At 35.8% G+C, this 25,757-nt stretch overlaps 1 protein-coding gene across 1 annotated transcript in view; it reads right to left on the bottom strand.

The window, feature by feature from the left end:
- The window catches only part of LOC140152885 (apoptosis-stimulating of p53 protein 1-like), a 51,718-nt gene that overhangs the window by 6,297 nt on the left and 19,664 nt on the right, over window positions 1–25,757 (bottom strand). The window contains 6 exon segments of the mRNA XM_072175413.1: window positions 1–528; window positions 1,719–1,915; window positions 4,786–4,915; window positions 7,436–7,579; window positions 17,889–17,944; window positions 24,782–24,907. Of these exon segments, the coding sequence (XP_072031514.1) occupies window positions 1–528; window positions 1,719–1,915; window positions 4,786–4,915; window positions 7,436–7,579; window positions 17,889–17,944; window positions 24,782–24,907 (1,181 nt within the window).

Below are 25,757 nucleotides of genomic sequence, written 5' to 3'. Positions count from 1 at the left end.
CCACTGTTTTCGCTTTCCTACGCCTGGTTTGCTGAGAAGAGGAGTGTCGCTTTCCAGTTGCTTTGCATCGCCGTCATGCCCTGGATGCTGAGCTGCTACAGGGCCACCTTGAGGTGCGCTTACGCGTCCTTTATTAGGTTTAAAGCCTTGTGGTTTCAGCATTAACTGGGGCTTGGGAGCAGCAGGTGGTCCAGGCTTTTTATGCTTCAAATCTCCATTGGGGAGGCTCTTGACAGGCCCATCATGCATTGGTCTCACACTATCTGTAGCCACACCATTTGTTCCTGTGACTGTAGTAGAACTGGGCCTTTGAATACTACCATTGGGAACCGTCATGTTGTTATTATTGTTATTGGGAATCAACGGTGGTGCTTGGTGTAGATTCTGAAGGCTGCGTTTCTGGCGGAGTTGGTCGGTTAATTGCTCTATACGCTTGTCGATGGCAGCCATCTCTTCCTTGCGAGTGGAGAGCGTTTGCTGCTGATTCTGCAAGGTGATACTCTGCTGCTCGTTCAGCTTATTACGGCGCTGTAAAAGAAGCAAAAACAAATGTTGAGAGATTGTGAGAAATTTGGCTTATCTGTTTAAGAAATTATTAAAATATCTCGTACATCAATCATTGTCTAATCCACTCAGATCAGAGTTGGAATTTTTTTAAATTGAGTATTTCGATTTTGAACTTGCTCAATACCTATATACTTATACTGACGCTGAAATCTGTGGTATATTTGGTTGCAAAAATATGAAACTTTTAATATAATAATTTTCTTTTGTCTTTATTTTTGCATATAACTCAATTAATTTCATGATTTTGATTGCATTCGTTGGTCTCATTGTATCAGATTATTTAGGCTACATGTAATTTTTTCTGTTCAGAACACACAGATTACAACAAGAAAATATGGTTTTAACCAAGTTTATAAAACAATCAACTTTTTTTTGTAGTTGGTCAGGGAATCATGTTGCAAATCAAAAGATTTCACACTGGTTATTAAAACAAATCTGCTGAACACCAGTTGGCGCACATCACAGATGCGCATTTTAGTTATTACCTGACACACCTCGCTCTCATCCCTACAACTATATGGATGTATAATGTATGTCATGAATATCATAGTGAAATTTGTTTGTTCCTAAGTAGGTCACACTATAATGTAAATTATTTCCCACATGATACATGCATTTGTTTTAATTGGGTTACATTCAAACTGAAGCATTCTCTGGTGACAGTCACTTCAAGGGATTTGGTATCATGGGTGCCTCTTTCACTCACGCCAAGACAACCCAAATGGATATGAGCTATATTTTTTAATGTATCTGTTTGTCATAATGTAGGTCACCATATATGGACATATTGGACAAGATCTGATCTACAGTTAATTTTTTATTACTTCCATGGTCTGAGTTGATCGCCGATCACCAGCACCTACCTGCACCACAGAAGTAATAAAAAATTAACTTTAACCAGGCCAAAGGCAGCAATTGTGAAAATACAAGCAGATATTGGAAGCAAAAAACAGTAAAATACACAAGAAAGTTTGCACAATAAAGCTTTTAACTTTGCAACCAAATATATCAGGAATGTAAGGATTTCAGCAATAGTACTCCTGGTTACTGTACGAGTAGACTATGTTAATAACAACTTTCAAAATTGCTTCTATTGGGCTAATTGATTGAGATCAAATCACACATTTTATCAATTCAAGCGGTATACTTACCAGTAACTCCTGCCTCAGCCTATCAAGCTGTAATGCTGCTGGAGACTGATGCATATAGCCCCCATTTACGCCATTAGATAGATGACCTTTCTTCAGATCCTCCAACTGATGTGTCAACTCCTCTACCTTGGCAACTGCTGCCACTAATTCCTTCTCTTTCTCTGTGAATAAGGTGCGGACAGTGTCTAGCTCAGTTGCTGCAAAGATAGCAAAATAAATTACCCTTTAGTTAATGCTTTTTGACTACCATGTATATATTCTATCCTTCATTCTGCACTACCATGACAAAAGGGCTGACAATTTTTCCGATTTCAAACCTCTACCCATAAATCCAACCCTCTTAAAATTGATTGGTGCACACAGTGCATACATATACAAGCCAATGTAAACTTTACACAAATCACAGCACAATTTTTGTCCATTATCTCTTAAATATTCAAAAATGTCACTTGTTCACTTTTGTCGTGGTGGGACAACATTACTTGGAACTCCCAATTTCATATCTACATACGCTGCATAATGATGGGTACTTCATTTGGAAATCCCAATAGCATATACACCTACATCATCGAAAAACACATTTTGGTGTGGCATGAATGTGACCCTGCAGAGCCCCAGAATGTCCTTATCGGCCTAGGTTTCTTCCCAGCTACCAGTTATCAGGTTTTACATACCTTTCTCATGAATTTTACTTTTGAAATCATAATGTAACAAAACTAACTCTCTATTCAAAATGTGGGGCATATGCAATAGCTAAATTGGTGAATTTTTTATGGCCTTACAACTGGCAGAAACCTAGATATCTGTTATCAGATTTTCATCCACAAGCATAATTTGACAGACAGTAAGAAGGTACAAATTTACATATTACAATGTGTGGTATGGATTGATCAAAATCAGTTACCATAGTAATTTACATCAATATGCAAATATCATGGCATTATTCTCAGCTGTACATTTTAAATACATTTTACTCATCTTTCAAGAGTTTTTAATTTTTAATCTACCCCTTTGATTGAAAAGATTAGCACAACTGATGGATTGTGAGAGGAAATTGGCCAACAATTGTTATTATAGGGAGTGATGAAGTAGCAAGTGACATGAGCACCTGTTTTTGTTGTGATAGATGCATCTCATTAACTGCAAATAGCCAACCACACAGGATTGCAAACTGGACATGGAATTAAGGTGTTGTTGGGTGAGAGACAAATAGAACTAACACAGCTGCCTTTAGAAAGATAATACAACTGACCTTTCGACAATTTGAAACCTAGTACCCCTCCTCATAATTTGCAACTCCTCATAATTTCTTCTTTTAACCCCCTAAGCTCTACCTGCCGATCTAACATTGCCTCTGATTGGTCAATTACATGATATCTTCATTTTAATCACCAATCAGAATGGAGTTTTGCAAATAATTCATCCCAATTTTTTTGTGTGGTAAAATTATTCTAGATAACAATGGTGCTGATTGGTCCAATTGATAATGAAAACTCCTTTTTGACCAATAGGCAGGTAGTTCTCATGGGGTTAATCATTTGCGATTTTGAACCAGTCCCAAAAAGTAAGAAATTTAATACATTCATATCTTTGGTGTTCTATATTATTATCAACAATACAACATTTATGATGATATATGATTACGCCAAAAGATATCTTTTAAGAATTCTTAAACAAAATCATTGTTTGGTGAAGATCAATTTGTTTCTACCAAATGATGTGTTGTTCATAAAATAATTTGAGATAAGAGCCACTCCACCAAAGTAAGAAATTATAATATCATATCTTTGGTGTTCAATATCATTAACAACAACATAACTTTCCTAATGATACAAAAAAAGAGTCCACCTTTTAAGAGTTCTTAAACAAAATGATTGCTTGATGGATTAAGAGTAGTTTGCCAGATGACTTGTTAGTGATGATATGAAAACTATAAAAGCATAAAATTCCTTAAAATAGAAAAGGGTTCATATACGACAACCTGAAGCTATTATACTAATATGCCCGAGTACTGCTTGTGATTAGCACCAAATACAGCACAGGCTTTTTTAGATTTTCAGTGCATAGTGGTTGACAAACAAAAAACACCTGAGGTGAAGAATAATTATTAGCCCTACCACTTTACCATCCCTTCCTTTTCCCATTAAGCTCCTATTATATCCGTAGCCTACATTTAACCCAAGGCAAACTAGCGCTAGTTATGACTTTTTGGCATTAATCAGTAAAAACGTGACATGTGAGTCATAATTGCTACATTTTTATTTGATGCTGGCAACGGCTCCCTCCTGATGATAAAGACTCCACCATTTAGCCCAAGGGGGATTGATTGAAACCCATCAATTGTTGTACCTATCAGAGGAGTTCTATTGCACCGCCTGATATTAAACTGCCGGTAGATTGACTAGATTCATGTGAAAGCGTACAAGTTTAGATTGGATCTGGTAACTAAATACGGCCATTAATGTCCTTGCGATCATTTGGGTACATGTTTTTCGCTAAAAGAAGCTGTAGTTTAGACCTCTTTAACTAAAAAATCCACAGGGAGTTTTGAAATTGATATCAAATGATGAATGATAAGTGTGGGTTAGTATCCGGTGGGTAGTGAGAAACGTATTTCATTTCAAACTGGTTGAAGTTAATTGCTTGGCCTACTTAAGGGCATTTGACCACTTCATCTTATTAAACAAGTATCTTTATAATTTCTATTGCTAGTAATGAATGCTTTGTAAGTGGTTGTATTGAGCATGGTTCCAAAAGTAGGACACTGTTGCTATCGCTACTCTAATACCATCTCCAGAAACACTGAACCTTTATCACATAAGCTTATCTATTTTTGTTCACAGTTTGCTGTCTATGTAATATTTTGTGCAACCTAAATGTTCACCATCTCCACCATAAACCCATCATTCCCCATGTAGTGCAATTTTAATTCAAAGAAATTTGATATGTTTGCTAAATTTTCTTTTCACTTTGAGACCTATATACGTATATACACAACCCTGTTCCTGGCAGATATCATTATCATCATGAGATGTTCTTACAAGTGCTCACTTCCTCATTGACTTACAGAGGTTATTATTCGTGGTCTTGGTGGTGTCTACTTTGCCTCGTAATGCCCTCAACTTCCGCAGCTTTTGTTCCTGCAACTCGACTTTGTCTCGTAAGCGACGTAGGCGATCATTCTCCTGGGTAATTTGCTGAAACAGAAAAAAATGAAGAAAAACAAGAATAAATAGAAGCTGTAAAGAATGGTACACATGCCCTTTCAGATTTTTACCACAAATAGTGATAGTAATTAATATGTGCGAGTGAGAGATATTTTTTGCAAGGCAGAGAGGTGGATGTACTTCCTGTTCATTCCCTATGGTCCCAAGAATATAAAACACCATTCACTCTCTTCTCCCTCAAACCTACACTTTCTTTTACTTTTTCATATGTACATTGTAGGCCCCACCTAGCAAAATGGACTGTTACATTTAAAATCCACGTACCTCCTGTCCAATTCAACATACTTGCTCATTTTTTGTTAAATTTCAGTTGAAAATTGTTGAAATTTGTCAAATCCAGTTGAATTTTGCACAATTTGGTCTCAAATTACCCAATTTTGGTAGGAATTCTAAAATCTTCCACAAGGGTGTGTGTTTTTCAAATGAAATAACTTATGTTGTCAAAGCTGTTTGAGTTAATTATGAACTGATTACTCATGTTCTTTATTGTTTTCAACTATATTATGGCATTTCAAATTTAGACGGATTAAAATGTATTTCTCAAGAGGCAAAAATCTGAAAATTTACTTTTAAGCCATTCATTCTCCTCATTATGCTTGATGTATTCATATATTTCTTTTCACCATGCAATAATTTGAATGAAAGAATCATAAAAAACATTTCATTTCATACTTTCTAAGAAGTTTCCATTTCAATACCTTTCACTCCCTGAAACCAACATTTGATAATAAAAAACCCTGAAAGGTAGGCCTTCAATGAATGTTAATTTATTAAATCTCTACAATTTCTTATGACAGCTAGAGCTAGTTAAACATTTATACCTTCTTCCATAGGTTTGAATAATATCAAAAATGGAATGTGCATATTATGTACATTAGGGCTATATGGCAATATTCATGATGTTAGCACCTGGTTATTCTGAACTGAATTAATATACATAAGACTATCATCCCATCAACATTATAGCAAGCCAAAAAAACCCGCTATAGTTTGATCAGCTCGTAATAGGCGAAAAATGTTAGGCTTTTACCACTACGCTGAAAAGTAGACCCATGTTAAGAGTGCTATTAGTTGACCTGTCTGGTGTATATTTTGTGTGAAAAGTAGACAAAATATAGGACTTGAATTAATAATTTGTGATGATTCTGTCGAGATGTCACAAAAAATTCTCAAAATAAAATATTTTGATATTAATCTGTGATGTTATAAGGCCCTGATCAAAGTATAAATGCAGCAGCTAAGAACTGAAATTAATCAGTATTTCTGAGTATAAACTATGCGCTACTTTGTTCTACGAATACTTGTGTAGTTTGACATTTCCATAAAATCAAATTAAGCAAGGTCAGTATTGTTTTATTCTTTGCCGTCTCTTTTAAGCACCAGTTGATATTTAGTTAAGGAGCTTCAGCGGCTTTCATCAGAATTTCCATACAGAATGAATGTGTAGTGCTTTTGGAAGATATAACTGAGAAAAATATTATAGAAGATAGCTACTCCTGCATGCCTTTTTTTATACTTATTTATTCATTCATTTATTATTTTCTTATTTATTTACTCTTTTTTTTTTTAATACTTTTTTTAATTTTATTTATTCATTCATTCATTCATTCATTCATTTATTACATTGTTATATATTTATTTATTCTTATTTATTTATTTTTTATTTATTTATTCTTATTTATTTATTTATTATTTATTTATTTGGATTTGCTTCATCAATGGATTCCTGTTGTGAAAACCTCAGGTAAACTGACATAATACTAATATTTGTTATCTTCATAAGATAGCTGACAGCTGATAGTCTTTCCTATAATTAAGTCCTGTCGCCTTTTGAAATGATATAATTTGTATGAAACTGATAATTTATGTTAATATATTTATTCTTTAATGCTATAATATTGCAATTACACAAAATCTTGAAATTTCTGGAAACTTTCAATAAACAACAAACATCCTAAAACCAATGCATCAACAGATAGAGGCAACACATCTTCATGACACAAGATTTTATCATTTTCAGTATCAAAATAGAACAAATATTTGTGTTAAATTGTATCTTTTTATAAAACTTGAACACAGTTTAGTTGGTTTGTTAATTGTTTTGTATGCCTCAAAATCTGAAAAACGTAACTAGCAGACAAAACAGAAGCCAATCAAGTTTTCTACCAATATTATGGGCCCGGAATTATTGCCAAAGCCAACCTATTACTTGTTTAGTGTTGCTTACAAGCACCACGCGACCAGTGAAGGTATTACATATCGTGATATTTACTTGTGAAGTAAATGTTAACGTATATATCGAGCAAGAAATACAACACATGTTCATAGTTGATTCACACCTTTAGCAAGCAGATTACATGATACATCAACAACAGTACACTTAAAAATAAAGCAGGCCGTATGCATGCTCGCCGGGACACACCCGCACAACCGCCCGCCTGCGTAGTCGTCTGCGTAGCCAACATGTGATTATCTTGTCTAGCATCTCACCTGGTGCTTCGCTTCTTGCTGCTTAAGGAACTTGAGCCGCTGTTGCTTAGCAACCAACATCTGCTGCTGAGTCTCAATCTGCTGTTGTTGCCTGGTGGCCATTTCCTGGAGGTCTGTTAGCGAGAGGTCAACATCGGAGGGAAACTGCAATAAAATAAAATAATAAAGACAGGAATATGTAAAAATTATTTCCAATGGTAAAAATAATCAAATCATTTTATTATCAATTTGAAATTGAAATTATATTTACATGTTATGCATTTCTTTACTATAGCATATCATTACGCTCAGGGCTGGTAAACGTACTTTCATTTAACTGAGAGTAATAAAACCAACATAGAAAAACAGTGGCATGATCGAAGGGAATAAATACCATTAAAACCATTATGTGAACCATTATGTGAAATATTATAGATTTAGACTATGCAGCAACAATCTTTATGTCTGAAATTCATTACTATTTAATATTTTTAACTTTCATAGTTCTGCACATGTTATAGGGATTTATATTTAGCTCTAGTCTTAGAACATATATTTGCATAGGATTTAGCTCATTAAAGGACTGTATTCTGGGACTGTATTCACAGACATGAACATCTCTTCAGAGACAAATAATATGGAACAAATAGGAGTGTGTATCATGGAAATATCAAGAATAATTTGGCACTTTTTTGAAATATTTGAAATGTTAAAACATACAGCTGCATGGGTATTGACCACCTCCTGTTAAATGTTAATGAATAATGAATTATCTTTAATGTGGACAAATGAAATAGAAGGGGGAGGGGCAGAGAGGTTCCTTAGCCCTCCTCACCCAACACATGTTCTTGTTTTGCTATCAGAAGGGAAAGAATAAATGAAAAAGGAGAGAAAATGAACAAAGAAGTCACTTGAAGTAATTCCGTGGGTATATATGACATAGGCTGACTGCATCATGGCATCACATGGAATGCATGCATGTGTAATTTCCATAGTGAGCTTTAGCGAGTTTCAGTAAAGTTAGGGTTAAGAAGGCTTAAATCTAGGAAAACATGTTTTAGGGGGTACTACACCCCTGGCCAATTTTGTGCCCATTTTTGCATTTTTCTCAAAAATTATAGCACATTGGTGACAAGTAAGATATATTATAGGGGCAAGGACTACAACTACTGTATTGAAAATTCAGCAACTCAAAGCAAGTAGTTATTGATTTATTGATCAAATATTGGTTTTCCCTCATTTTTGACTGTAACTCCACAACTGTTGTCTGTACAGAAATAAAATTTCCAGTGCAGTAGTTGCAGTCCTTGCCCCTATAATATACATATCTTACTTGTCACCAATGCGCTATAGTTTTTGAGAAAATGCAAAAATAGGCACAAAATTGGCCAGGGGTGTAGTACCCCCTTAACTAACCCTAAACCTAAGCCATGGTTTTTTGCTATTGGAAGGGAAAAAAAAAAAAAAAAAAGAGATAAGATGAACAAAGAAGTCACTTGGTTCCCCACAGGAATCGAGCCCTAAACCTGTCACATGCCACGCAGAAGATCACCAACTTGTAGCCATAGGGGTTTCACTGCCCTATCCAGCAATTCCGTGGGTATATATGACTCAGGCTGATTGCGCCATGGCATCACATGGAATGCATGCATGCGCAGTGGTTTTCATAGTGAACTTTAGAGAGTTTTAGTCAGGTTAGGGTTAGTGTATCATAAATGTGCATATCTGGCTATTATCTGCGGCTGTGAAGAGCAGCATATTCAGGCTCTCAGGGACTGCACCACTACACATACACATATGATACATGTAGCTATGGGTAGAATATTTACTGAAAACTTGTATTGGCACACGGTGAAAGTGTCCACGGATATATATCTACTGTATAAGGGGGAATTATATCCCAATACCATCGTAAGGTGCGATATCGTCCCCCGGGTATCGCCCATGCTTATCGATTGCCCCCCCCATTTCAAGCTGGATTGGCGCTAATGGCCAGAAGTGCAAGCTAGTGTTTACCTGGCCCACTATAATTGTAAACTGTCCTGTGGGAGAAACTTTCTTCCCACCCCCACACCATTTACCTGGGCCATTTACATCTGAAGCAACCACATCTTTCAAATTCAAATAAAGAATGATTAGAATGAACACAGGAAACAACACCACAATGTTAATTGAGTGGCTATTTAGCTTTGATTTGTTGAAAGGCATGCATGCAATGCCACTCTTGACCTGTGCCTAGCAACCATTTATTTGCACAAACAACTCAATTTATTAGTTTTATAAATTCTTATCATTTGTGAATGAAGTTGGTATGTCAATGCATTTGATCCTCTTTTAACTATGCTTGATATTTCAGTGGGCTGCTGAGAAGTGAGAATTTGCTATCCTAAACTTCTAAATAGGGTTACAACCAGGGCTAAATGAATATGGGGGTGGTACAATAAATCGCTCCTGCTTTTTTCCCTTCTAAAAAAGACCCTGTGGAACACTCAATGGATGGGTTGGGGAGGCAATTTTTTAAACAAAAATATCAATTCTCTGGGGGTAAGTGTGTGTATGGTGGAGAGGAGTGTCAGGTGGGTGGGTGTGTCACATATATATGTGTGTTTGTTAAATTTCCAATAATCAGCATGATCAGGGACTTCTGATCAATGGACGCACCATATTGGGTGGTGGTGTGTGTGAAAATATACACAAATGTATGTGTATTGTGTGCAAATGCATTTCCAAGATGCTTTTTTTATAATTTGCAATTTGAAAATTGAAATCATATATAATCCTGTCAACGATTATAGTTGGACACTGACGTGTGAAATCAAAATTACCTCGTTGGTAATTTAAAGCTACAACAACAAGTTTTATTTATTGGGTCAATATTCAAACTCTAACTCTGGACTCTTGGCTGTCCATTTGCTCTGGCATTGCCTAGCCAAGTAAGCGAGGCAAAGCTGCCTATGGCTGTTTGCTTTCCAGAACATTGGTAGTGATTTTGTGCTGAGACCCAGGCATTGAACCTGCTCCATCTCTCAACACCTGCTAGTTACTGATAGAGCTCAATATAGCCAAAGCCAAGTTGTATGGCTGCCAGCATTTGTGGGCATCTCATCTGATGGATTGACACAAAATTCATTTGCAAGTGGAATAGGTGCCTGCAAGGAACTATGCCGTGTTTTTGCAAGATAAATGCTCAGCTCAACTATAGTACATGTATGATGGATCAAAATATTTATTTTCTTCTGCACAATTTTTTGTTTTTTGGCACAGCTAACATAGTTCTACTAAAGGTGATTATATGTTTCCAATAGTTATCTATGATTGCAACAAATATTTTGCCTCACTGCGGCCAAAATTAGTGAATTTTCCCCAAAATTTGGGGGAAAAGTTGTAAAAAGTAAGAGAAGACAATCAGTGTTGGATTTACTATGAAAAAAAATTGCTATAGAAGCTGAAATTTGTGTAGCAGGTTGTCCAAAATGGATAGCATTTTGCTCTGCTACACCAGGTAAATCTAACAATTTGTGTTAAATTTTAACTTTTGATATATCGATAGGTTTAAATTTCTTGTAAATTTGATTATCTATTGATGGTCCACTTCTCAATTTCCAAAAATAAACTTAAGTACCCCCCCCCCCCCAATAAACCCAAAAGACCTCGATTCATAATAATACATTTCCAAGTAGGTATATTTCCTATGGTCCCAACAATAGCAAACAATACCAAGCTTTTGTCATATATGCAACCAAGACACCTCCTTGTATATAAAAGAGGGCATACATAAGAATATATGCCACAATATTTGCAATACAATACACTCACTTGTAGTTTAAAGCGGTTTAAAATCTAAAATACAATCACAGCGCATTCATATTCAAATTTGGGGATTCAACAAGGTGTTGGGAAAAAGAATACAGCTTTTGGTGATGGTGGAAATTTAAAATTGAAAGGGACATATGATACCTGAGGCACCACTCACATATGCAAACATCATGTCCGGCTAATCCCAACAAGCTGTGTCATATTTCTACCTACAACAACCCATGGAAAAGGATTGCTAAAAAGGCACATAACCTGCACAATTTGGGCTACTTACTAGCACAGACTCTGTGCGCTGGGTCCCTGATACCTCTACATGATGCGGGACATGATGATAAAAGACATCCCAACAATGCTCACTGCTCGCTTCACACACACCCCGGACTCATTCTATTTGAGGGCACCACCAAGCTCGCTGCTCGCTTTGCTTGCGCTATTTGAGGGGCATCACGGTTTGCGAACGGGGCTAGCACTAGTAGCAGAGGTGCATATAATGTAGTACCAACAGCGCCATGGTGAGCAGAGGCATATTAGCACTGGTTCAGTGCTGGACAAACCATCCCTGGCACCGGCCCTGGCGATATCCAATCACCATCATCAGCATGGTGGGCCCGATGTTTGTTTTACAGCCATACACGCTCCGCCCGCTATTCAAAGCATCATGATCAGAGGAACCGAGCCAGTTCTAAGGTGCATAGGTGCCCAGGAGGGGGGTACTCAAGTTTGGTTTTGGTAGGGACGCATCATGAGAATTTGAAAGTGGACCCATAAATATACCAATTTTTCAAGAAATTTGGACCCATTGATATACCAAAGTCAAAATTTTCGCCAAATTTAACCCAAATTGTCTTCGTTTTTGGCTAGATTAAAGAAAAATTGGGCCATTTTCCAAAAAAATTGAGAAAATTTTGAAAAAAGGACCCATTCATATATACCAAAATAGGCTTTGAAAACGGGATCATTGATATACAAAAAGGCTGAAAATGCTACCCATATTTGCGGCACGTCCCTGTATGGTCATTTGTACTGAGTACTCCCCCCGGATAGGTGCCGACATCGCACCTCTACCCACATGGATATGGATGATTTTGTTTGCAAAACCCAGTGGTGTGTCAGGGGTTGGCACTGGTAAGGGTTGTTTTGGGCACATTTTCAACAGAGTTGAAACTTCCTGGTTACATCCATTTTCGTTTGATTGGAAAATGAGCCACTTGAATCCTCTCTCAGAAGTGAGTATCACATCTGGCTGCAGTGCAACCTTAGCGTGGTGCTCAGCCCTCTTTTGGGCTCCTTTATGTGGCAACACTGCTCATGGAAATGAATCAGATACTGTCAAGTTTTTCTGAAGTGTTATCTCTCAAAACAATTCAGACAATACATGCTAAATGGACTTTTTGTAAAAATACCCTATTAGTATTCAGTAGTGGTATACATACAACTCTTATTAACTAACTGAAAGGGCAGTATACACGACTAAAACAGATCTATATGCTTACCAAAATAACATGTACTTTCGATCTCAGTTTGAACAAAACTTGAAATTTATTTCAAAGACCTGTTCCATTTAGCTAGACATACATATAAAGAACTCCATCAGGATCTATACAGCTAAAAGTTCAACTTGTTGAAAATTTAAATTTCGCTATCTACTGGTGATATTTTTGCTATAAAAAAATTTGTGTATCACAGTATCACTCATCCATATTGCACTTTCAGTCACTCATTACAAATATACCTAAGATAAATTATTTATAACATTAAATCATGAATAAAACATTGCATTTGGAAAAAAGAGATTCAAAATTAAACATAACTCACAGAATCATAAAAATAATAGACATTTAAAATAAAAAGCACCTGTACCAGGGACCTGTACAGCAGACTCATATACAATAGGCTTTCCTGAACAATTGGCATTATCAATTACTGATGGTTGTCAACTTGACAGTTAAGGACAAATTGCTGAAAAGAAACTTTGTTGGAGATTTCAGACTTGTATGATATGATTGTATAGAGCTTTCCTTCAAAAGTGATACAGTCTCCGACAGTCTACGTTTCTTTCTAAACCTATTGACAAGATTGATAAAATGCACGCAACACACGCATGCGGTATCTGGCCCATTGAAGTTGGTTATAAAATAAGCCGCTATAAAATAGCACACAATATTTTGAATATTTTTCTATTATAAAATTGCATGGTATTACCGGTTCATTTTTGGACAAAGAGAGGTTGATTTTCCTTCCACCATAAACAATTAAACATGTAAATACCAGTTTTAATTTCCCATGTAAAGAAGGTGTGCATGAAACAATCCGTATCTGGACTTTCAAACCTTTGACGTTTCAGACATGTTTGATCCGAGCATAATTTGCAGAACATCTTCCTTTAAATGCCTGGCTTAAACAGTGAGTGAGTTTGATTTGAGTATTTTCAAACATTTTCATTAATCTTGATTCAAGTCAAGTCAGTATCCAAGAAGCCTCAGGTGGAACTTGGTCGGCACAATTGTTTCCTTCAATTGTTCACACAAACGATGCCTCTTTTTACAATGTTTAGCCGTACTTCAGTTCAAAACATAGCTAATGAATTGATAAACAAAACGCATGTAGCGATCATGTGACCGTGTCAATATCCACCAGTTTCTCTCCTGCATGCGCAGTCTATCGGAATGATGTCAGTTTCCATTGGCGTTATCCAGATAATTCCTCCACCATTATCCCTCTGCATGAAGGATAAATTCCCAGGAAAACTCTCACCGCTATTTCTGGAGAATAGCGGAGAACGTCAGTTTCTATTGGGCAAAATTAATCTCTTAGCTGGTATATTCCGGAAAGTAGCCAAATCATCATGAGCAGAGGTGATAATCAGGTTAGTAGCCAAATGCCCACAGGATCACATTCAAAAGATTAGCTTCTGCTTCAATAAAATGTGGAAAAATAATGACATACATGTAGGCCTATAATCTTAGTACTCACCTAGCATGTACGTTCAAGTCATACAGCGTAAAATTATGCACACAAGCACACACTCTTGATCACTGACATGCATAGCATTTGTTCTTTTCACGCACCGCCCTTGCATAACTAAATTATTGAATTTTAATTATATTGAAGATGTTACCCATCAATTGATTTTTAAGTCAAGCTTGACCACAAAGATATTCCATAATTTTTTAAAAGAATTGCCCTTGACATTTGTATAGTAACAAGGCCTGTTTCCTTAGCCATTATTGTGAATGGCATAGATATGGCAGCAGTATAACAGCAATTTGGCAAATATGCAACTAATATGATTAATTTGGCACCAAAACGAAAATGAAGCGGAATCCTGTCCATGTCTTTCTTTGGTCATGTAATAGTTGGCTCTCATATTCAACATTTTTAATAATAAGATATTATATAATTCCCGTCGATCATGCCACTGTTTTTCCATATTAATAAGATTAGACATACTTAAGTACCTCCCACGATTGTCTTTCTATCTTATAATTTGTGTTTACAAATTTAATTTAGTAAAATAACACATGTGATGTTAAAGCATATCACACCTCAGAAAATTAGGGATTCAATCATGTTTCATCACTGTTCATCACTGTTTAACAACGATGGGTCTGTGTCGTCTGAGTGGATTACTTAACAAACAGCAGTTTTAGCTGCTTGAGTGAAGAAAACAACAGCAAAACATGATTGAATCAGTTTCAACAACGAATACAATTAGCTATTTAAATTGTGTCTACTTCACATTAATTTATTATGAGGAATGTCAGTTAGTCATTGGCACTCAACATTTATTCACAATTTCTATTGATATCATTCATATCAACAACAAAACTCAGAATAAAAAGGCAATGTTTAGCCATTCCCTCCAAAATAATTTACAAGTGTACAAAAAAAGTTTCAGGTGTGACAAATTTTACACGCTTAGGCTTAATGCATGTATCACATGCGCTTCCATTAACTTGCGTTCGCGTATACATGTATACCGTAAACCCCCGTCTACAAGCATATAGTGTGCTTCTGATGAAAGCTACATTAATCCAGTCGCCATTATGGAGTTTGAGCAAATAAGTTATGGATCCAAGCATATACAAACAAGCATTATTTTAAGACCGATCTATTGTATTGGTATATTAACGCTTGCTTCGAATTAATTAAGCTTTTATAAAAAACACTATATGCTTGTAGACGGGGTGTTATGGTATATCAGGCATGGGAAAGCTGGAAAAGCGCGTAAAATTGGACAAAAACACCTGAAAATGGGCTGAAAATAAATAAAACTGCGGGAATTTTGACATAAAAAAAGACTGGTTCCAGAGTTTTGACTGGAAATTCTCATGCCTGATATATGCTAAGTGTGGATTCCGGGATTCCGGGGACCAATTAACCAATTAACATTAACAGTTGGCTCCTGACCCCTGTACAAAGGTATAGGAAGAGTTGTTGAAGTGCTGCTTATTTAAAAATAATAACATAGAACTACTTTGAGTCTGATGGGGTGTGGAGTGCCTCAAGCCCTCCACACAAAATGTTCCTTAAAAGCTCTTATCACTTACCCGACTTTGGACTTTAGACCAAAATATCATTTGTTTTGATGTTTCTTTTCCATGTTTCACATTCTTTTTGTTCAGGGCAGTCAATAATATTTGGACGTACACTTAACCATAACACAACTCACCATGGTTGCAACAAACATATTTTTCAGTCCAAATCATGGGTCAAATGGAGGAAAAGTAGCCAAAGCTTTTAACCATTATTTTCTATAGGGATAGGAAATTGCAGCAAAATTGACAAAGTCATCAATATTTCTCTCAATTAATGACTTCTATGAGAGAGGAAATGTTAGAAAATTGTGGTAAAACATTGCCCAATTTGGACTACCAATTCATGGGCTGGGTAGCCCTGTAACACCCAATCTACCCAACAGTACACACTAGGCAGTAGCAGTCAGTATGACAGACAAAACAACAATCCATAGACAATACTATCCACTGTCATTCAAACTACTATTATTATTGACTTCCAATATGTGACCTTTTCAATTGAACCATACACAAACAAGCAAGCTGGACATGGGAGGTGTTTTTCCTTATTAATTATTAATATATATATACACTGACTAGACTTTTAACTGTCAATTCATCCACAGCTGGTAGCAAACCCTACTACTTGATAATTGAATTCATCCAAATCAAGACAAAGAGATGACAATATAAGATTAATTCTTTCCTGTATATTCTTAGAATATTTATTTCCGATTTAAAAAAAATCAGGTTCTTCTTGTATTCAATTATGGAAACAAAGCAAACAACACAAATAATAGCTCAACCCATTGTCAGTAATTATACCCTACAGTTTCTAAAATAACTTATTTGTATCCCCAGCATCATTTATTCTGAAAATGCATAATTATTTCCCTCATTCAGAGAGGTTTTACATAAATTTAGTATGTTAATAATTTCATAACTGATAACAATTATGCTCATCTGTACATGTGTGAAGAATGAAGATGCGTGTGCATTTCAAAAATCAATATGATGCGGATAATTGATGTTGTCATTGTTATTTTCCAGCAATCTGGGACAGAGGTATATAATTTGATAATGCCCTAATTTTGAAGTAAATTTAATTACACTACAATTGAAATCCATTTTTGAATTTAGACAAATTACAATTTAGGTAATGCATGAAACAATTTTGTCATTCACATTTTTCCTCATCAAACAGAAAATAAATTGGTATGATGCCATGTTTTATGTTTGAAACAATAATTAATTTTTCATGTGCTAAATCAGAGATCAGCAACAAGCAAAACATTCTTTCAAAATAAATAAGTTGTGTAATGTTTCCATGAATCAAAACAACTGAATTCACTATAGTTTTTACATCGACTTGCATTCTTAGTTTTTTTTTATTTCTTGCCTTCATGTATTTACTATCTCTCATTCTACAGTCTGTGATTTCATTATCCTAAACCCCTCAGATGAAGCATGGAAATGCATGAAGCATAATGCCTTGCTTCAATCCCATTTCACACCTCACAAAATTACCAAACTGTTTGTGACATGTAATCTCCTCCTAATCCATCGCGCCATGTTAAATGTATACATACCCATGAATAAAACATTCTGTGATGTTAATCCACAGATTTTGGAATACTACAATCTGGATGTAAAGCCATGAATCTGAAATGCTAAATCTCACCATGTAGTTTGTTATACCTATGGTTATACTGCCTGTGTGCAGCTGACTAAATACCATCCCATTTCTAGTACAATTATTCAGGAAATTTCACCAAGCAAACCATTAAATTTCAATATTGCTTCTTAAAAAAAATTTCTTCCAAAATAATGGAATAAATTTATGGAATATCTAATAGAATATATATAATATCTGTTACAAAACAACTCTGTTTAAAATGAACAGAAATCTCAATTCCGTACAAGACTTTGTGACAACATTGGCAATATTGATATTCCTGGCTCACAGACATGCTTTCATAAAGACTTTCATCCTTAATGGAGCTTCATCACCGTTGCCATGGCGATCAGACTTGATTCAAATCGGTAGTTTATATCATGGCTGTTAAGAGCTGTGTTTAGACTGCAGTGTAATCACACTCAATTTAGAGATGAGGAAAGAGCAGGCAATAATTTACACTTACTTTGTTGTAGTCGTCTCCCCCTCCTTTCAATCCATTCTTTTTCTTCGGTTTATGACCTGCAAAAATGTCAGGAAAGGGATTAGTACATAGTTACTAGATGTATTTTTAGCATTCAAACAAGTCAAACGTTCCTTTCACCTTTTTGATGTTTAAGGATGTGAGAGAGACTGAGAGTATGTGTGTGCATTGGTATTTTACAATCGAGGATATCCACGGTTGCCGGAAGCTACCACAAGGCGTATATCATATTAAACCATTTAAGATCATGACCGTGTTTGCTGGTACGGGGGTAGCCTGGTAGAGTCCTCGTTTGGACAGTACAAAGTATGAGACGTCCACAATTAGGCAGAAAATTTTAGTACATGGACATCCTCATTGGACGGTGTGTGTATCACATAGGCCTACATTCTCATTTGCCAGTGAATAGGCCTACAACTCATAAGTAGGTGTGGAATATGGGGGGTGCGCACACAGTCAAACACTTGCCATTTTATACATGGATGGGCAAGGCAATTGAGTTGTCAAATGCATACCACATATAAATGAGACAGCAAAGACTCAATCAGAGACAAATGTGTGACACTGGGTAATAAACAAATGCTTTTGAAGCTTTTGGAGAAAAAATATTTTGGTAGCAACTGATTGCATAAGGTGACTATGAGCTTTCTAAAATACAGACTATACTCCATGTACATGTATACCTGTCACTGTGAAACCTTTCACCCTCCCTCATTGTACTCACCAGGAAATAATATATGATTCTCTTGCCTTCAGATGCCTACCAAACACCTCAATGAAATAAATCAACTTGGGCATAAAAGTGTCAGCCAAGTTCATACTAGTGATTAAATGTAACCTAATTCCACAGCAAGTACAAGCAGCTGACCAATTAGCAACTGACCCTTATCATTTTAAGGTCACAAGAACCAGAATGAAAGTCTTTTATCATGTTTATTAGATAAAGAATACTGGTTGTCATGGTAAATCTCTTCATTTGCAGTACTCATCATCATCATCTGTGTCACTGATGAGCCCATATTTCTTCTGGGCAATAAACACTTCTTGCCCATTTCTCAACAATGCTTGCTACTTTTCACACACACACTAATTCTCTGCGGTAAATATTCAGCATATGTAACCACTGATTTCTCACACATCGTAACAACCGAATAGCCCTTTTGCCCGAGGCGTGTTGGAATGACTGGAGCGATAGAGTTTAATATCAAGCTTAACTCGATACAAACGCTTTTCATCTGCATCCTTGCATGTTGCATTTTATTAGTATTAAATGCTCCAAAATGGTGATTTTTTAAATATTTCTAGGGAGTACATGTAGCATATTTATTGAAAGTTACATGTAACCTCACTGGATGTGTAGGCCTATACTCTGGTTGCTCTACGAAAAAGGAATAACTATAATCCCTCCAATTATCCCCTGCTTATGCCCTATTATATAGCTATCAACATACACAACTTTGGTCCTGGTTCCCAAATTCGTTCACGAAAATGTGGGATTAGTTATCAAAAAGGGGAATAATTGATCCAAATCACAAGTTTCACATTAAATTTGCTGTTTTATTTATTATCTTGTTGAAATCCCTATCCCTACATTTTACTTCTGTTACATGGCTACACATGTTCTCAACACACACACATTATTTTGTCAGATACAATTCAGCAACATGATATTAATAATTTCCAAAAATAGAAAAACATTCTTGTTTGTGAATCAACCTTATCATGCAGCTATACATGTAATAAACATTTTCCAAATGTAATTGAGAATTCCTCCCAATTTGTTCCAGCAATTTGTCAGGAAAAAAGTGCAAGTGCAGCTGCTTGTTGACTGAAAGCTTTAAACCACAACTTTAAACATGTTAAACTGAACAAGAAATTCAAACCAGGGAAACTGAATGACTGACTGAGTATAGATAGTATACAAATTAGATTTACCAATTTAATGAGAGAGGAGGAGAGCTGACCCAAGGGAGATGTTACTTGTATATCACTGCTAACTACATCATGTACTTCAATTAGATTTCAAAGATAGTACATGTAAATCATGTATACAGCATTTTGAGTAGGGACCCGATCCCCACACTCAATGTATCCACGGGTACAGTCATGCTCATTGGAGATTTAATGAAATAAGGGGTGTTTTCGGAGAAAGAAATGCTTGCGAAACACACACACAAAAAAAATCAAAATCTTATCAAATATATTGTAAAAGTGGTCATTTTGGTGGGTGGAATTTTTTGCGCTTTGCCGATATTGACCTACTTTCTTCGTTTTTTGTTTTTTTAAATCACACTTTGAGTTTGCTTACAAAATCTATAGATCAAAATAATGAATGTATTTGTCCATATTTTATATTGTCATGGTAGCTGTGTTGAGTGCAAAAAATGGACTACTCCCGCAAAACTGTCTACTAATATAAATGGAATGGGACTGTCAACAACCTTTTCAGGCCCATGGATCTATTCTATAGCCAGGAAACAATTGATTGAAACCCAGCAGGCCAACAAAAACCCTGTACATTTGTACATGGTAACCTGGTAAGAAAAGGCCAAATATTATAAAAGGCCCTGTGGTATATCATTCTATACTGAATCCCAAGTGATGCATACTTAGATGGGAGTTGTAAATCAAGTCTGATAAACTTTGAACTTCAATTATGATGATTCAACTTTCTCTTGTAGTTGTTCTGTGATTTTAAGGACCACATGACTCACCTAGGGAGGGCATGACATATACCAGGTTGAGGTCTACAGTACTACACACACATAGCTAGGACTATCATCCTTCATGTTACAATTTGCACTTTCATTGTCCAGTTGCGGAGTTCGGACACAAATTACACCCTACCTTTAAAGCAGGATGGTCCTTTCTCCCCACCTTTAAAGGAGGAAAGTCCAATCAACAACATCATCCCCACCTCCACCCTGGTTTCCCCATCAGTATTTTGGTATCGCTATCAGTAGAAAGCCCATATCAGGATTTGGATTAAAAGATGACTTATCCTCCTTTAATTTCTTTTCCTGGATACCTGTATCACTTACTACCCACTTGAACTCTTTATTTCATTTCACTACCCCCATCGAAATTCCATGAATTCGTATTTTCAGAAACAGCTTTGTAATTGGCAATGGAATCACCTTTTCATGAAATTGAATGCCTAAAGGTATACAACTTGCACTATTTGACAAAAATGTACCTTTTACCCCTAAATATTCAAATGATATTAATTTCATCATTGTTCTGTTGATAGGATGTATACATGGTATTATTTAAAATCTACATACTTTAAGTATAACATACATACATATATGTAAAACTGTGTTTACAATATTGTTATGGCGGGCAAACTTGTATCCTATAGTTTTATACCATGACATTTTCTTCACTCTATATTTGGTACTGAGGTGAAAGGTGACCATACTCCCGCCAGACATGAGACTCATGGAATGCCGATTTAGTTAGAAATTCAAGATCGCGATGGTATGCAATCACACCGGGAGCATGCAACAGGTACTCCAACACAGCCTGCAAGGTGTGTGTCAAGTCACCCACTCAAATATATGGCTCCAAGCTCTTTTAAAATATACTATGGTTTCCCAAAAAAAAAAAGTGATCATGGTTGGGAATGAAGTTTTCGCCAGGGCCAGGTAGACCGATTACCCTAACCTTAACCCCTAGCCTTATTACAACCTTTACCCATAGGGATTAACCACAGTGTTCCCTATTTATCATGTTTATCCTACGGTTTTATATAGGACCTATATTGATCTTAACTCATCCTTCATCAAGGACTATGATTTGTACATTAATGGTAAAAACCACAAATCTAAGGATAATTAGGGATCAAGTAAGGTCACACCAAGTGTATATTGAAATCTTAACTGGTCTCTTAATATTCTTAATGACTTGTTATTGTACTGTTTTTAATACACTTAATCTCTCTTGCTTCTATTGGGTAATTAAACATGCTTGCTTAATTGCTTGCACTTGAAAATATTGTACACCACTCATACATTGCAATGGAAAAGTATGAATGCAATGAAACCTATGAATCATTGATGAATGGTTATTTCTCAAAAAAATGCAAGTGCAGTTTGTATTTTCGCTGCAAAAAGTCTAATTTACGATGAAGTGATTATATTCTTTCTTGATTTTATGTTTTAATGATTCAATGACAGATGATTTAAAAAAATACTTTTTAGTACAATGTTTTTCCTGCTGGATTTCAACATAAAGTGGATAAAGTAGCTCAATTTCTTTTTAAAGCAAAATGTGCCTGTTCACATCTACTTCTGAGCATCATAAATATTTAAGATGAAAATATTGCTTCAACTGAACAATATTCCTATCCATGAAATTTCCTCTAAAATCATTATGATTTTGTAATAAATGACTGTACTATGTGTACATTTAATTTGAATCTCAAATGTGTATAATTTTAATGTAATTGGATCCATTCAAATCAGCAAGGCTACTACTGGTGATTGTGTTGTTTGTTTCAATAGCCCAAATGTTACTTACTTTTATCACATTATACATGGTACTAATATTCTTAATAGCTGCACAACGTAATGATTACTGTCTGCAGTGGCATTCATTTTTATAGACTTTTCTTGTTTGTTTAACTTCAGTGTGTGTCAATGTATTTGTGCCTACAAAAATTGTACATAATGTACAGAAAAGCTTACAGCAGTGCGTTCAAAATTACTTGATTGAGCTACTTTATACTGAATGCTTGTATTTTTGTCTTCATATCAAATCATTTTGTGCAGGTGTGCCAATGCTTAATTGTGATCTACATCGTTTCTACAAAATTTCCCAGAAACCTACAATGTATAATAGTTATATCCAAATTCTTTTGAAATCAACTTGTCCCAAGCATGGCTCCTTCATAAATTATCTAGTCTGTTTCATCGCGACAATTATTTTCATTTTTATTTTGAAATAGGCATTCATGCTTCCAAATACTGTCAAAAGGTCCCTCAACTTGTGAAAATGTAATTGTTGGCAGTAACTCAACCAGCAATGTGTGCACATACATTTATGCACACTGTACATGCATCATTATACAACCTACACAGTGGAGTATAAAAATAGTAACCAGATTGAAGTTAGTATGGATTGCTATAGTACAACAAGCAAACAATATACGGTCAGCTTTGTATGTAATCGTTTGATCAAAAATAATTCGCTTCTTAGTTAACAACCAGGTAATTCCAACTCTCACTGCCATTACACTTGATGGAACCCAGAGTGGAAATAAGATGAGAATCCATTGTCTGTATACTTTGCTGGCATAATGGATTATACCTATGTCCGGGCACAAATGGACCAGAGGTTGGGCAGTAGACGTGAGTGACTCGGGCTAATCTACGGCTTGTTTTGAGAAGAAATAGGAGTTCAGAAAGGGCAGTGTTTGTTCCCTGTTGAATGGTACACTTTGGTAGGCTGCTTGAATGGAACTATTATTATGATAGGCTTTTTGGGTCACTCTCTCTTTGCATTGATGTGGTTTGGGGCCACTTTTTGCTCCCTACCTGACTGGGGTTGATTATTAAAGCTAGATCCGTTTCAGGTGTATGTGAGATGTCTGCGATTATATTATTTACAGGTGATTTTGAGAATAACAACATACATGTAGTATTTCAGTATGTTACCATAGACAATTTCAATAATTTTGTAAATAATTTTACAAACAAGTTCTGGACAGTGAAAATATCATTATTCTACATCTTCATTTTAAGAACAAAGTTCAAAAGTTAGCAAGGTCACTTTTATTTCAAAACAAACAAAGTTATGGAAAATTTTGACATCATATTATTTCGTTTATTTTAATAAGCTTCAAAATGTGCACACTTCATTTGATAAACACAATGATGGCAGCCAAGTTCTGGGTCAGTAGATCTTGAGATAGCCAAGATTTAGTCTGCACTTTTGTAATGCGTAGATTTCACTAAATCCTGCTCATAATTTGTGACTATTGCATGAGTGAGAAATCCTGAAGAGAGATAGAGACTTGCCATGTTTGAAAGTGAATGGGGGATGCAGAGTGTTCATCACAAATGCAGAGTGCGGTTGACATAATATTCAGCCCATGCTCAATTGAGTCCAAAGTGCACTCCATCTGCAGTAAAGTACACTCCATATACCGCAACACTGATCTACACATGACAACTACTTTGATTGTATCCACCTCAAAACTACACCTTGTCTGTGTGGGGGTGGGTGTGTTCATGTGTGCTGGGGAAAACAACAAAAGCTCAAAATGTCCCCTGGTTAGATGGACAAAATTAAAAAAAAACACATCTGTAACTCCATGTTCAATGGTCAAGGACAGAGTCCTCGTTTGACAAGAACCTATTATGTTTGAACTGGCTCCCCCTTTCAAAAACCTGCACCCGTACCTGCGTTTGGGTAGATGTCTGGGTGGGTGTGGTGTGTGGGTTGTGTTTACATGTACACATGCAGTTTGTATGCATGTGTACATAAATGAATGCATGCGAGTGAAAAAAACAAATTTCAACATATTTTGTTAACTTTCACTATGTTTTCCCAGAGTATGATGAGATTCACCAAGCAAATGCCAGACTCAGTAACCATGGAAAGACATAGATCCTTTTAAACATTGGATTTGGTGCTGTTTACAATGTAAAAAGAAGTGGGGTTCTGAGTGGCTAAAATTTTGAAACACATCATTATCACATACGCTGATAAAGCTGCGTAGCAATGCGTGACCTAGTTCATTTCAAATGCGATAATCAGGAAAAGTAGTCGGACACAGTTGAAGGACCTTGCTGAATACTACATGTACATAGAAAATCTCCCATGATAAAAAATGCCTTCCTTATAAGGAACTTTTATGCTATAGCACTCACCTTGGTCTTTCCCACTATCGCTAATATTGGCACTTTCATGTCTGAGGAAAAACTTCACTTCATTACGATGGACACCCCACTGCTGGAGAATCTCATAGATGTGCTCATCTTCACCGACAGGACGCTCTGCAGGAGACAAATGAGAAAAACCAAAAACAAGATATTATGTCAACTGTGGGCTTCATTTTGTACACAATTTGGCAATTTAAATAGAATCAAGTAAAATTGGCAAACAGATTTCATCACACAAATAAATTTGCTGCTGCTGAAAATAAAACCAAGTTTGAATCTAATTTCAAATGACTTGACCCTGGTTGTGTTCAATTCAAACTCATAGCAATTAAAAGATGAAAATGTTAGCCTTTTGAAATACAAATTAATATAAAGAACCTTGGAACATTTATTCTTTATACTGTAAAAGAGGGAATTTTCATTTTTACACTGTACCTTTATTTTTGATATTTTTGCGTTCCAACCAGCTACTGCTAAGAAAACAGCAAGGTGTAAATATATTAATACTTGCAAGGAAGCTTTGAGTCACAAATTTAAAAACAAGCAAAATAGTTCAAAATCAGCAAAGCGTGAGCAATTACACGCGCGAACAAATACAACTTTCACTGTATTGTTCTGTAGATTCTACCTTTCAAACTTTTTCGTCCTAAATTAGATTTAGTGGGTGTGTTGATAATTCAAATTTCAAAAATGTTTCATCTTGAATGACAGGTCAATAGAATGTTTGAATTTTCTCCATGAATAATCAAACGATGCACTGTGTGTACTAGTATTATAGAGAAGAAAATTGTGTTTTTAAACATGAAGTATGTTGTTTCATTATGTCAATCACACACTGTGTGGGAGTGTGACATTTAATGCTACTGTCTCATTCAACAGAGTCAACACACACAGATCTATTACAGGATACCTCAGTCATTGCAGGCCTTTGCTCAAAGGAGATCATTTTCAACTTATGCCCAAA

The sequence above is a fragment of the Amphiura filiformis genome, chromosome 5 (assembly GCF_039555335.1).
Source record: "Amphiura filiformis chromosome 5, Afil_fr2py, whole genome shotgun sequence".
NCBI classification, from domain to species: domain Eukaryota; kingdom Metazoa; phylum Echinodermata; class Ophiuroidea; order Amphilepidida; family Amphiuridae; genus Amphiura; species Amphiura filiformis.
The sequence above is the reverse complement of the archived record's forward strand: the minus strand, read 5'-3'. Positions and strand labels throughout refer to the sequence as shown.